Source organism: Electrona antarctica, assembly GCF_951216825.1.
Source record: "Electrona antarctica genome assembly, chromosome: 11".
Classification (NCBI taxonomy): domain Eukaryota; kingdom Metazoa; phylum Chordata; class Actinopteri; order Myctophiformes; family Myctophidae; genus Electrona; species Electrona antarctica.
This window is the reverse complement of record NC_136792.1, coordinates 32,260,750-32,275,902: the sequence shown is the minus strand read 5'-3', so window position 1 is coordinate 32,275,902 and position 15,153 is coordinate 32,260,750. Positions and strand designations below refer to the sequence as shown.

The 15,153-nt window shown below is 45.8% G+C and overlaps 1 protein-coding gene across 5 annotated transcripts in view; it reads left to right on the top strand.

Annotated features, from left to right (window-relative positions):
• Positions 1-12,158, top strand: part of zbbx (zinc finger, B-box domain containing) — an 81,009-nt gene extending 68,851 nt beyond the window's left edge. For all 5 annotated transcript variants that reach the window (XM_079513584.1, XM_079513585.1, XM_079513582.1 and 2 more), the window contains 4 exons: positions 2,301-2,453; positions 5,804-6,136; positions 6,564-6,645; positions 11,375-12,158. In XM_079513584.1, the coding sequence (XP_079369710.1) occupies positions 2,301-2,453; positions 5,804-6,136; positions 6,564-6,645; positions 11,375-11,453 (647 nt within the window). In that variant the 3' untranslated portion in view covers positions 11,454-12,158. The remainder of the gene's footprint in view (positions 1-2,300; positions 2,454-5,803; positions 6,137-6,563; positions 6,646-11,374) is intronic.
• Positions 12,159-15,153: the final 2,995 nt, after the last annotated feature.

Below are 15,153 nucleotides of genomic sequence, written 5' to 3'. Positions count from 1 at the left end.
ACCTTGTGCAGCGCGTGGAACCGGACAGTTGCCTTAATAGTGTGAGATTTATAGATTTTGGGGCATAAATAATATATATTAGAAGCTTTTTTTTATCAAGAATTGATCAATGTCACCATGGTCCACAGACTCCACATACTGTACACTGTACACTGCCCTAGAGCAAGGGCAGGTGGTGCTCTATAGCACCCCCTAGTGTCTATCTGTGCACGCCAGTGTGTTCTGCCCATGTCCCCTAGGTAGGTATAGTCTCAGTACATGCAGTAATCCTGGCCTCTATACTGGAATAACGTGTTCCTTCCACATGCTACGTCCTACCGGGGAAGCTCCCCCGGTCAGTTGATAAGTAGCCTGAGCTAACGCTAGACATTTCTGGCCTAGATGGGAGGGCCGCGGCTCAGATCAGCCCCGGTCTCTCCTCCCCTCCAGTGCAGCACTGTTATTGTGTCGACCAGAAGCAGAAACCACTGGTTGCTGGAGTATACCATTCTAACGGACTGTCAAAGTTATTTCCACAGAGTCGGCACACGTTGGTTTTTTTCTTAGACGGTGTGGTGGGTCTTCAGCCATTCTCCTCATTTTCCTCGCATAGCCTCGTTTGAAGTTCCACTGGTAATGATTTCCTCACAGTGTTATTTTGAGGGGTGCACACCGCTCAGAGCCCTGACGTCACATCATTTGAAGCGACGCCTACGCAGAAGGGTTGACTCCCACGTTTAGGCCAGTGCAGCCCATGCGTAAATCCAGGCTTTCATTTTTCGCGCAGACCAAATGAAAGCCTGGGTATCGAGGCTAGGTGATAAGAAGCGGCCTGCTCACTCCTCATGCATTGAAGAAAGCATGAGCTCAGTTCGACAGTACTTCATTAGACACCCTGGAGTCGTTTTTATGTGCAATGGTATATTAACTTTGTATTTATGGTTTCTTCCTGGAGGCTGAACCCTTGACAGTCAAACGGGCCAATGAAATAAACAGTAATATAGTGACATCACACTATCAGCCCCTCCCCTAACCCCTCCCCCTTTATCATACAACTACAGCTGTGGGTGCGGCTTCAGTTCAGGTGGATCACCACCCATCACCACCCACTAGGCAAACCAGGCATACTTAATGAACTGGTGGGCGTGCCCACATAAAAACATTTTAACAAATACTGTTTTTTGAAAAAATTATACCTCCTTATATAACAAGGGTTAGGGTTAGCCTGACGATCATGTTTTAGGGTGGAAAAAAATCACGGCACTCCATCTTTAACAGGACAATACAGAGTCTACAATGGAAAGACATGCTAGTTTGGATTCCACTGTTAAATATCAATGCCAGAGCCCTATCTACTTCTTTGGAAAACTCCAGAGCCCTATCTACTTCTTTGGAAAACTCCATAACATGCTTAAATGCTTTACAAAGTATACATTTATGGTTACCCGAGGTGATGGATGAATTCCTGAATAACCCATGGTGTAGTGCTCCCCTGGCTAGCAGGCAGGCAGCTGCTGTGTACACTCAGTATTGTCCCATCTCAACCATAGTTCCTTGGCTCAGATAAATACCCCTCCTCTCTTACACCTGATAAAACCTGAATGCAGCTGTAGTAATTCAATATGACAGGGGCATGGATGGTCATCATTTACCCCATACACCAAATCTCTTTCCTGGAAAGCTTGCCTATGGAACAGCAATTTATTTTGCTGAATGTTCGCCTATTATGACATGCCCAGGATAGGGACGATGGGGTTCATGTGGTTAATGACTCTAATGAGGGAACACTGTTAATACATTTATAACATCATTTGTGATTATTACATTTTTCAGCAAACTGCCATGTCTCCTGTCAATTTTATTGTCATTCGACTGCGAGAGAGAAAAGGAAATGAGAGTGGAGGATTTTCAAATTGTCAGTAGTAAATTGTGAATATTGTTTTGAGCTACAGTGTGATCTACAGAATGCATATATACAAGAGCAATAAAAGAGCTTCAGATTCAGTGTTACCGCCAAGGGGATGCATTAAGCTAGTGGTTCCAAAACTGTTCAGGGCCAAAAAAGAGAGTAGACGTTTGCCCGGCACCCAAACTAGAAAAAATAGCGGATCTGCAAGTGCACATGATCTAAAATAGCCAACCAACAAGTTCACAAAGCATTGCATCAATAGTGTGAGAATTGTGAGCTTGTACATCGGCTGTCCACTACTATGGGATGTACAAAGCATATAGACAGTAGGAGTGTAGGACTTATATTTATATACCTGTATTTAACTCTAATTCTCTGGGGTTCTCTCTCTCTCTCTCTCTCTCTCATTCAGCGAGTTGGAGGCCCATCAGCAGCCTCAGGAGTCCTCCTGAGGAACAGCCTCACCTGGCTACCATGGTGATGGACAGCTATAGTAGGCCAGTCGGAATCCAGAGACACTCGGCTACAGCTACTGGAAGAGGAGACATTCTACCAGGAACATCTGGTAACTGTGTGTGTGTGTGTGTGTGTGTGTGTGTGTGTGTGTGTGTGTGTGTGTGTGTGTGTGTGTGTGTGTGTGTGTGTGTGTGTGTGTGTGTGTGTGTGTGTGTGTGTGTGTGTGTGTGTGTGTGTGTGTGTGTGTGTGTGTGTGTGTGTGTGTGTGTGTGTGTATATGTTTAACACACTGGAGTTTCTTGCTTATTTACTTACTTACACACATAACTCAATTTCACCGGCAATTAATGTGCTTCTCTATCCTGCATACGGCTACACTTTCTTGGCACAGAGTCTGCAGGTTTCATAAAGAGATTATACTGCATCAGACACACGCACACATGCAGTGTGTACGGCTGTACGCACGCGCGCGTGTGTCTGATAAACACACACACACACACACACACACACACACACACACACACACACACACACACACACACACACACACACACACACACACACACACACACACACACACACACATACATACACACACACACACACACACACACAGTCACACACACACACACACACACACACACACACACACACACTGGATGTGTTGATCCAGGATTTTGTCCTCTGCTCAAGTCTCTCTGTGAGCCCAGAAACACTGAGGTAATCTCTTTAGACTGACACACTTTACGCACGCACACACACACGCACGCACGCATGCACGCACGCACGCACGCACGCACGCACGCACGCACGCACGCACGCACGCACGCACGCACGCACGCACGCACCTGAGTGAGGGGGAGATAATGTGTGTATGTGATGATACTTCTAATACCCCCTGCTGCTAATCAAACTGTGACAACTCTCCTCCTCCATCTTTTCAAACTGCCGCACCTTCAATCTTTCTTTTCCTTTCTCCTCCCTCCAAGCCCATAAATATTACCCCTTTTATGTCCTTTGTTCTTTTGGCCGGCCCTCTACTCAATGTTGTTGTTTTTCCCCACACATACGGCCCTCCTGTGTTCAAAATGATATCATTGCCGTCGCACGGCAACCTTGTATTTCTAAAACTGTGATCCCTTTTCATCATCTATCTATAAATGCTTCACGTCTCTGTATGTCTGTAATCTGTAGTCCACATAACTCCAGAACCGTTCGCCCCACCAACATCAAATATGACACACACATTCCACACCACCACAGGGAGTGCATTGTCTTGTGTCGAGTCTGTCGGACCCACGGTTGTCCAGAACCAGCACAAAAGCCTCTGCCCGGGCTCCGGACAGGGCCCAAATCCAGATCACCCCCAAATCTCCATATATGGAGCTGGCCTGTTCTGACATCACACTGGACAGGGCCCAATTCCAGATCAACCATAGATCTCCATATTTGGAGCTGGCCTGTTCTGACATCACAATGAAGGTTTGACATCACAATGTTGCGCGACCTTGCCCTTTATTAGCCAATTGATCACACCCGATCACCCCCCAACTGTTGTAGTTATTTTAAACAGCAATTTAAAATAGTGGAAATAGCCGATCTACAATCTCACATTGGGTCACATGGGGACACATTGTTAGCTTCTAGATAATCTATTTTCACTACTTTTGTGTGACAAAATTAGCAATCTTCAAGCTCGAGACACAAAGCGACTAAGCTTGTCGATCTGCTTTTTTTTTTCTTTCGAATTTGTTCAGCGGCTGATGCCATGCGTTGTGCCGTGCTCGCGGTTAGGATTAGGGTAAGGGTTTGGGGTAGAGTGATGCCATTGCCGGAAAATGCACTCGCTCTGTCTCCTAAAAATGCAATGTTTGATAGGGTCAGGGTGGAATGCACATTCAACTGTGTTAAGGGTTAAGGCACCCACATGCCAACGATGAATACTGTCTGATGAAAAGGTTACCTGGTGGCTGGTGGCAATCTTAGAGTATATATGAATAGAGACGGCACCTGGAGGAAACCCTGAGGCGAAATGGACATAGTGGCCGAATTTGGTATTGCAGCGCTGGGCCAAACTCATGAACGCGCTGGTCCGTTGACTATCATTGTGCACGTTCATGATGACACGTGAACGCCGCTGTTTCATACGTGAACGCGTGCAATGATAGTCAACGGCCAGCGCGTTCATGAGTTTGGGGCAAATCCATCCCATAATGCACTCCTGAGTGAAATCGCCTCATGCGCTTTTGAGCAACTTAATACAAGTGGATGAGAGGAGATATCCGGTGCCGTCTCTATTCATATTATACTCTAAGGTGGCAATACATGAATCCCCATGGGAGCATTTTCTAGTCACCAGAGAATTCTGTACTATTTCATTCATGTATTATTTGGAACTCACCTTTCGACTTTACCTGCTGATGCAAACTCAAGATGAACTGTAGTCAGATTTTGATTGAGGTTGGTTCCTCTCCTTCGTTTGCATGAAACTCCCATTAAACTCAGCTCGGAGGCCCCCTGTAGCCCCCCTCAGCCCCCCTGGAGCCCCCCTGTCGAGGCCATCCTGCTTTGAACCTAAAACATCAGCTGGAAGACTGCACTCCTTTGGCGAGCGCATATGTGCGCCCGTACTTCGCCGGAGTGATTATGCTCGCACATGATTTGACAGCACAGGTGGCGGGGAGGCACTAAGTGGAGCGTCTGTGACAGTTGTCAGAGATGCAGAGAGAAGCAGGCATCAAGGGAGGGTGACAACGCAAGACTGAACCAATGGAAGACGCACTGGTTAGACAAGCACACAGTGTGAGGAAACACCACGCCACAGTCGAACACGCACGGCTAGCACGCCCATCTGAGGCTCTCAATGGGGGCCACAGTGTAATTTAAAGTGAGCAGGTGGGGATGGATGTTCAATCTGATTCAATTTGATGTGGCTCGCTGTGGTGAGGGATGTGATACTACTCATTCCCACTGACATGCTGTCCTCACGCACATACGCACGCACGCACACACACACACACACACACAGCCTGGAAACCAGACCAATCTGCCACAGGGGGAAAAAAATCTATGCAGTCATATTAGTCTGGCCATGTGAGGCTAACACACGCACGCACGCACGCACGCACGCACGCACACACACACACACACACACACACACACACACACACACACACACACACACACACTTGTCTACCTGTCCTGAGCTGCATTCCTCCCTCAGTTTATTTTGTCTTCTCATCATCCGTGGCTGCAATCTCTCTGCTTTTGCCTCAAATACATTTTTTATACCTTTCCATCCATCCATCCATCCATCCATCCATCCATCCATCCATCCATCAGCTTTTAGTGCGTGTGTCGGTGTATGTGCCCCTATAACCATGTCCATCCACCGCTCAATCCCATAACCAATCTCTCTCTCTCTCTCTCTCTCTCTCTCTCTCTCTCTCTCATATCCAGTACCTCGGACGCCCACTCCAGCACTTTCTCGGCCTGGTAGCACAGACCCTCTCCCACCCTGTTTCTCCTCCTTCCACTCCCTGACTCCTTCCCCTTTGCCCTCCCTCTGTTCTTCTGGTTATTGCCTGCGTGCGGCGAGCTCGGCCATGGCGTTTCGCCCGTTATCGCGTGCGGCTCAGGAGATCTTGGACATCTGTGGTGTGGATGACCTGCTCTGTGGAAGCCCTGACCTCGATGCAGAGGCAGACTCGCACACACTGGACTGTCTGGAACGAGAGCTGCAAGCCATAGCCAGCGGCATGCACATGCATACACATGCATTTACACATACAGGTATGTGCATTTTTATTTAATATACATACATAATGTATGCATTTATGTACACATACCACTTCATTTACATATGTTTCTGTCAGGTGAAAACCCTGTAGGTTATGTCCAAAACGTACTTGCAGGAAGAAAGAAAATAAAACAAAATAATAATCCATTATCTTAAAAAATAAAAATATAAAGTTGATATACGGTTTCTGCCTGACAATGATATGTAGTATACTTGAATGTTTACATAAAATACACATGTGCATGTGTATCATGCACTCACACTGATACAGTCATGCACATGTCGTGCAGTCAGCTACTATTACTTGTGCTTATGTTGCATAATAACCACGTTAATGATGAACAGCATTGATTGAAGGTGAATGCAAAGATGCTGATGATGCTGGTAGCGCTGATGAGCTCAATACTGCATCTTCCACAGACACCCACATGCAGACCACTGTCTGCACTGCACTGGAGGACTGTGGAACCACAGGTCAACACCCAAGCCCAGGTTTAACATGGTGCGCACTCGCACACACGTGCACACACACGCGCACACGCACACGCACACACGCACACACACACACACACACACACACACACACACACACACACACACACACACACACACACACACACACACACACACACACACACACCCTTCTGTTTTATTTTTATTTAGTTTAAACTTAATTAAAATGTTCAAGTCACATATGAGTCAAATAAAGATAACATACAAAAATGAGTATTTTACCCCTCCCACCCTCCAGAGTTCCCGCTCAGTATACCCGCATGGTATCTCAGAACCATTAACAAAGATAAATTAAAATAAAAAGCACATACACATATACATGTTCAAAAATATAAGGGATTAATACTAATACAAAAAAGAAACAATACACAAAAAGTGAAAAATATAATAAAATGGGGGCACGGTGGCACAGTCGGTAGTGCTGTCGCCTCACAGCTAGAAGGTCCTGGGTTCGATTCCCGCTCGGGACGCTGTGGGCACTGGCGGCGTGTCCTCTCCTCCGCGTCATCAGTGCCCATACCCGAGGCGGGGTTGGCGAAAGGGCCTTTCTGTGTGGAGTTTGCATGTTCTCCCCATGTCCCTATTAGGTACCCTCAAAAACATGCAGTAATCCTGGTCTCTAAACTACCTGGCCAGCTGAGGTGCCTGGAGGGGAAAGGAACAGGTTGGAATAACGTGTTCCTTTCACGCGCTACGTCCAACCAGGGAAACTTCCCCCAGTCAGGTGTAAAGGAGCGACTTGGACACTCATGCATGAAGGAAGCATGAGTTCAAGTCCGTTGCTCTCCCCAGTTTGGTGAAGGGTGTGTAGAGCCCAGGATCACATTAGATAATTGACACAGGGGTGAAAAATGCTTTACAAAATCGTGGGATAAAAATGTATAGAAAAAAAACAAAAATAAATAAATAATAATAATAATAATTACAGTAGGGTCAGTGTTATGAGTTATTAGGGATTGTTGATGTCAGCCGCATTCATCCTCAATATATGTTGAAAAAGGTTGCCAAATGGTGTGAAAAAGTAAAGCACCATCGTACCCTCTTGTGGAGTAACGAATCTTCTTCAATCCACACACACCCTTCTAGACGGCTATATAGGAAAGCTGATGTCTGCAAGGAAAGTGAGTGAAGCGTAACTTAAATCCTGAAGAGGTTTTCAACCTTTCTTTATATCCACATACTGAGATGTACTAAAGCAGAGGCCAGGGAGACTATATCCTCATAGTGAGATGTACTAAAGCAGAGGCCAGGGAGACTATATCCTCATAGTGAGATGTACTAAAGCAGAGGCCAGGGAGACTATATCCTCATAGGGAGATGTACTAAAGCAGAGGCCAGGGAGACTATATCCTCATAGTGAGATGTACTAAAGCAGAGGCCAGGGAGACTATATCCACATACTGAGATGTACTAAAGCAGAGGCCAGGGAGACTATATCCTCATAGTGAGATGTACTAAAGCAGAGACCAGGGAGACTATATCCTCATACTGAGATGTACTAAAGCAGAGGCCAGGGAGACTATATCCTCATAGGGAGATGTACTAAAGCAGAGGCCAGGGAGACTATATCCTCATAGTGAGATGTACTAAAGCAGAGGCCAGGGAGACTATATCCTCATAGTGAGATGTACTAAAGCTCTAAAGCAGAGGCCAGGGAGACTATATCCTCATAGTGAGATGTACTAAAGCAGAGGCCAGGGAGACTATATCCTCATAGTGAGATGTACTAAAGCAGAGGCCAGGGAGACTATATCCTCATAGTGAGATGTACTAAAGCAGAGGCCAGGGAGACTATATCCTCATAGTGAGATGTACTAAAGCAGAGGCCAGGGAGACTATATCCTCATAGTGAGATGTACTAAAGCAGAGGCCAGGGAGACTATATCCTCATAGTGAGATGTACTAAAGCAGAGGCCAGGGAGACTATATCCTCATACTGAGATGTACTAAAGCAGAGGCCAGGGAGACTATATCCTCATACTGAGATGTACTAAAGCAGAGGCCAGGGAGACTATATCCTCATAGTGAGATGTACTAAAGCAGAGGCCAGGGAGACTATATCCACATACTGAGATGTACTAAAGCAGAGGCCAGGGAGACTATATCCTCATAGTGAGATGTACTAAAGCAGAGGCCAGGGAGACTATATCCTCATAGTGAGATGTACTAAAGCAGAGGCCAGGGAGACTATATCCTCATAGTGAGATGTACTAAAGCAGAGGCCAGGGAGACTATATCCTCATAGTGAGATGTACTAAAGCAGAGGCCAGGGAGACTATATCCTCATACTGAGATGTACTAAAGCAGAGGCCATGGAGACTATATCCTCATAGTGAGATGTACTAAAGCAGAGGCCAGGGAGACTATATCCTCATAGTGAGATGTACTAAAGCAGAGGCCAGGGAGACTGTAACATTTACATCCTATGGCTTTGACCCTTCAATCCTCCTCCTCTCTGTGTGGACTTGAAAGTGTCATGTCAGCGCTTTCATTCACGTCTCTCCATGTAATCCATTGCATGCTTCCTTTGCCCCTGTTCATTCCTCCGTCATTCATTGATCACATGGAGGGGTGGGGTAATCCCTCAATGTCTTTCTTGTCCTTCATCAATCCCTGTCTCCGTTGGATACACGGACTGTGTAGTAGTGCGTTAGCCGGGAGCGAGTCTTTAGCCACGGCAGCATGTTGGGAATCAGGCCTGTGTGTGTGTGTGTGTGTGTGTGTGTGTGTGTGTGTGTGTGTGCGTGCGTGTGCGTGTGCGTGCGTGCGTGCGTGCGTGCGTGCGTGCGTGCGTGCGTGCGTGCGTGCGTGCGTGCGTGTGATTAAACGAGTGACATACATACACGTATGTATGTATACATGTATGTCTTTCTGTGTAAAAGGCATACTCTGTGCTGGAGGCCCTATGCTGAATAGAGTGCTGTGAATATCACACTGAGACTTATGTAATAACCAGATTAACACATACTAGAGTGTACTGTAATACAGCTCCTTACAATGACGCACGCACGCACGCACGCACGCACGCACGCACGCACGCACGCACGCACGCACGCACGCACGCACGCACGCACACACGCACACACACACACACACAGCACAACTCTGCTTATTTAGCGAGAGTCCAGGTGATAGACATTTCTGCTTGTTCCATAACTTTTGTCTCATCTCCACATCTTCACTCCCTCACATCTGTACAATCTGACGTTCCACTGCTGACCTGGTGTTCACATGTCAAACAATTGACAAGTACAACTCCACTCCGCTCCATTCCCTTTCCTCATTGTGTTAAAGTAGAGCTGTTGGCTGCAGTTGAGCAACATTCTCTTCCAGAAAGAAGTAACAGAATGTACTTGCATTGCAAAATGCCCAGACCAGGATACAATGTGTACGGCAAATAGCGAGGATCGCTGATCTACAAGATCACAACGTGTTGTGACATGGTGTGAGCTCCATATAGGTAGCATAGGGAGCTGTTATTATTGGCTAAGGAATGCAACAAAAAAAAATATCCATGAATGAATGAAGTCGTCATGGGCTGAGTAATAGATAGAAAGGAAAAGTAAAACAAAAAGGAAAAGTAATTTTGGGCATGAACTGTCCCTTTAAGGAAAATAAAAGACATTGAAACATTATCGTAGTGATATTCCTTACAGTCTAGGTGAAAGCAGTTTTAAAATGTCATCCCACACGTCCCCCTTCCACACATGTGTGGCTTGGGGAGGTCGACTGCCAATATGTGTGAAAGTAAATCCTTGCGCTCAGAGTTCAGTACTGTTGCATGATTCAGTTAGGACGTTATGCACCATTTAGGCCATGCATATACCCAAGTTAATCAGTTCTTCCTTGGCCGATGGCCAACAAAGTTTTGTGCAAATCTGTGCTTAACTTTTAGACATATCCTGTAGACAGACACACAAATGAACAGGGGCAGAAATATGTCCTCCTTGGCAGAGATAAATTATGCCCCCCCCCCCCCCCCCCCTTCCCCCGTTTAACTTCACTGCATTTGAGAAAGAGTAAGGCTAGAGTATAGCAGCAAGCTTTCTGGATAGAAGCATGTGTCCTTCACTCAATACATGGAATGTACCTGGAATACCAGTATACTGATACAGACAATTTTTTGCCTATTCCCCATTAATATATGAATTAACATATTGCAGCATATGGTTTATTGCTGACAGTGTGTGTCCAGTCCAAACACCCCCCCCCCCCCCCCCACACACACACAAGCATTCAGCTCTCACAATATATATATATATCTATATATATATATATATATATAATTAGGTCTTGAGTGAATGTTGTATCACAGTCTGTTGCACGGCAGCCTCCCCTACTAGTACAGTGTGTGCATGTATCATATATTTAGACCGTACGCTCATGTTTCATTTATATCCAGTCCTCTGCCAGATATACAACTGCTAGCTTCAGAATCAGCTCTTTGATCCAACCTTTACCTACGTATGCCATTAAAGCGATATGAATGCATCTAAGCGTTCCCTTTGATCAACCGTTACCGGCGTTGTGCCTTGGTATTGGCATTTGGCACATATCCATGCAGTCGAGATAATCAAGCATTCTGTTTATGAGTCATATATTGTGCTAGGCTATTTTCTGGAATAAAATAATTCAATTAAATAAATGAAAACTGCCTTGTTGGTTATATACTCTTCTCCCTGGATCACTGGTTTTGATCGGTGGATTTTATGTTCCAGGGGTGGAGTAAGTGAGGAGCAAAAGGAGGAAGAAGAGGAAGTTCTGCGTGACCGGCAGAGTGTCCTTTCCCTACCCTGAGACGACACAACACACGCACACATGTGCACGTGCGTGTACCCGCCCGCCCACTGGTTCTTGGTGATAGAAGGATCAAGCAAAGAAATACATACTGAGCCAGACAGTCACCTGCTGCTATGAGGATAAAGCCAGGGCGCGAACGCACGCACGCACGCACGCACGTCCACGTGCACACGCGCACGCACACGCACACGCACACACACATACACACACCCACACAGATCCTCTTGGTATAAATGATCAAACAATAACACACATGTTGACTACGGCCAAGTGTGCACACATAACCCAGTTGACACCAGACAAACGATCGATGACATCATAACATCCAGAGTAGAGTGTGTAAATACATTGTGTACAGTGGCGCTTACTGTAATATAGTGTCCTAGTTCACACCGTTTCCCTGTGTGTGTCCCCGTGGAGCAGCACAACATGCTTGGAAAATTGTACGACACTCCAAGACATCCTGCTACAGATGTTCCAATAGAAGAGGAGGACATTGGCAAAGAGACCATACATTCTGGCCTATACCTTTCTCTGTTTACTTGCCACTTAATTTCAACAATTGAGTTGATTGAACCATTGAAGGACTGATGAGCTATGCATGTGTGGGATGTCATGTCACTATAAATGGTGATTAGTAATCACCATTTAATAATCACTGATTACTCACACCTGTCTGTAAGTGTCAGTGTAAAACAATAGGCAAAATACATTGTACAGTAAATAAATACATAAGTCCTGCATTTGTGTGTGTGTGTGTGTGTGTGTGTGTGTGTGTGTGTGTGTGTGTGTGCGTGTGCGTGTGCGCGTGCGTGTGCGCGTGCGTGCGTGCGTGCGTGTGTAAGAGAGACAGGGGAAGCCCGTCAGGGGGAGCTGGGGGTACGGCCGTTCTCCGGCCCTGGACTCCAGGGGCCCGGCCTTCCAGCCGTCAGATGATCAAGATCACATAGTCACAGACCTTCACTTGGTCGCACTTTGCAAGCCCTGCCTCTTGCCATTAGCAGCAGACAGCAGGCCCGTTCAAAGCGTTATTTGAGGGTGCTACAAAATGTCTATGTCCTGTAAGTAGACTTAGAAATAAAACTAGTGTTGACTCATCATTACCAGTGGCTCTTATTCTGAAGAGGTAAGAGGAAGTCTGTTTTGGTTGTAGTGTAGACAAGCTGCCATGACAAGTTGTTATGATGCCGGGCTTGCCGGCAAGCGCTAGTCTTGTCTAGTCTAACAAAGTAGTTTAAACAAGAACCCACGTGTATTAAACACAAGTTATTAACCAATAGCTTGCACTTTGGAAGTACATTAACGTAGTTCATTGTAGGCCTATGAGTCTCATACTGGCACACACTGGTAAAATCATCAACGACAGCTGCCCAAAAAACATTAACAGGTAGGCTACGTAAGTACCTACTGTTACTGTCACTGCAAGTTCACTTAGCCTAATCTGTCAATAAGGGGTTTCTGAATAGTGCTTGTACTTGGAACTGTTTGGCCAACGTGCCAATTCTTATAAGCATTTTAGTTCATTAGTTGAAGTGTGTTCGCCATGCCATGCTTATAAGACAAGCAGTTGCAGGATGTGTAGGTTTTAAAGTGATGTAACGGCAAGCTTTGATAGGTTATTATATCGCTCCATAATTAGGGATGTCCCGATCAGATGGGGTGATCGGAAATTGGGGGTAATCATTTTCAAATGATCGGGATCGGGAGAAATATATTTTCTTTTTTTATTTCATGTATAAACAATGATATTTTGGGAAAACTGTCACGTTTATGCTTGATGTTTGTCCTCCTGGGGCACTAGTTCCAGCAGTGGCAACCCCCACTATGCATGATATGATAATGTCCTGTAGTAGACCTACTATCTATCTCTGAATGATAGCCAAAGCCATGCAAATGGTGTTTTCTCTATACAAGAGTTTTAACTTTGACTAATCTAATTAACTACATACATCATAGCCTATACATAATTATTTTTGCTATGATTCCCTGCTTCCATATGACATGAAAAAATCAAAAATCCACAATGACAGTCCTTCTATATTATATTATATAGTTCTAATAAAAGTAGTCACATTTTTTTTTTCTATAATTTTTATCCCACGATTTTGCAACCCATTTTTTTTCACCCAGTGTCAATTATCTAATGTAATCCTGGGCGCTACACTTCCTCTGCCAACCTGGGGGGGGCAGCAGACTGACCTCACGCTTACTTCTATGCATGAGGAGTCCAAGCTGCTTCTTTACACCTGACAGGGGGGAGTTTCCCTGGTTGGACGTAGCGCGTGGAAGGAACATGTTATTCCAACCAGTTCCTTTCCCCTCCATCAGGCGCCCCGGCTGGCCAGGGGGAGGCAGTTTAGAGACCAGGATTACTGCATGATTTTTGTGAGGGTACCTACCCTAGGGGACACGGGGAGAACATGCAAACTCCACACAGAAAGGCCCTTTCGCCAACCCCGCCTCGGGTATGGGCACTGATGACGTGGAGGAGAGAAGATGCCCACAGCGAAAGCGCCCATAGCGTCCCCAGCGGGAATTGAACCCAGGACCTTCTAGTTGTGAGGAGACAGGACTACCGACTGTGCCACTGTGCCCCCAATCACATATTTTTGCCTTTGAATAATTGAAAGGCAACAGACTAGACTAGAGTGACATACATTTCTCACATGGCATAAGTGTTGTATAAAATATAAAGATCTAAAAAAGTCTCAAAATCAAATGATCGGAATCGGATCGGGAGACTTGTTCCACCAGTGGTGTGTGAGAGGGTTTGTTTGTTTTGTTGTTTTCTTGTAGATTCAGAAGAGACTCTGGCCACTCACACACACTGGGAGGAACAAGGTGAGTTTCTGCAGGCGATAAATTCAGTTTATGGGAGATGAAACATGGGACTGAGGAGCAAAGCTATTGTAGGACTGTGCAAGCACACTGTGTGTGTGTGTGTACATTGTGTCATAACTTCATGACTGATATCAAATCGGTTTAAACAAGTCACAGACGGCAGAACACAGTGTTTGTTCATGTTGCTTCTGCTGCCACACTCGGAGTGTTGGATGATAAACACCCGACACTGAGCCTATGGTTTGTCTCTGTGTGTGTGCGTGCGTGCGTGCGTGCGTGCGTGCGTGCGTGCGTGCGTGCGTGCGTGCGTGCGTGTTTGTGCGGGTGGGTGTGTGGGGTGGGTGTGTGTGTGTGTGTGGGTGTATCATGGGGTGTGTTTGTATTACTCTGTAAGCTCGGCTGTTTTGCATTACTCCTCACAGCTTGTGTTACTCTGTCACTGCTGCCTTCATCTTCAGTGGAGTTTGCACGCACACACACATGCATGCATATTGTGTTTGCCCCACTGTGGCCCTGCCGTTAGTTTGAATTTGTTAAAATATTTAGTCTTAGTCTTTTGAATAACACCATTTAGTCTTAGTCCCATTTAATCTTCTGAAATGGTTTAGTCTTAGTCGACTAAATATCAAAAACCTCTTTTTAGTCTTAGTCAAAACATTTACTCTAGTTCAGGGTTCCCCAATTAATTTTCCTCGAGGGCCATATTTTGACTAGGGTACCAGGCTGGGGGCCGAGTCCGCACGCGTGAGGTCGAGGTCTTGCCCTGAAAATTCATTTTCAGGGCAGGACCCCATTTGAAAAGGATGCCCAGTTTGACATGCATAGGCTACTGACCCCCATTTAATGCCATTTATAT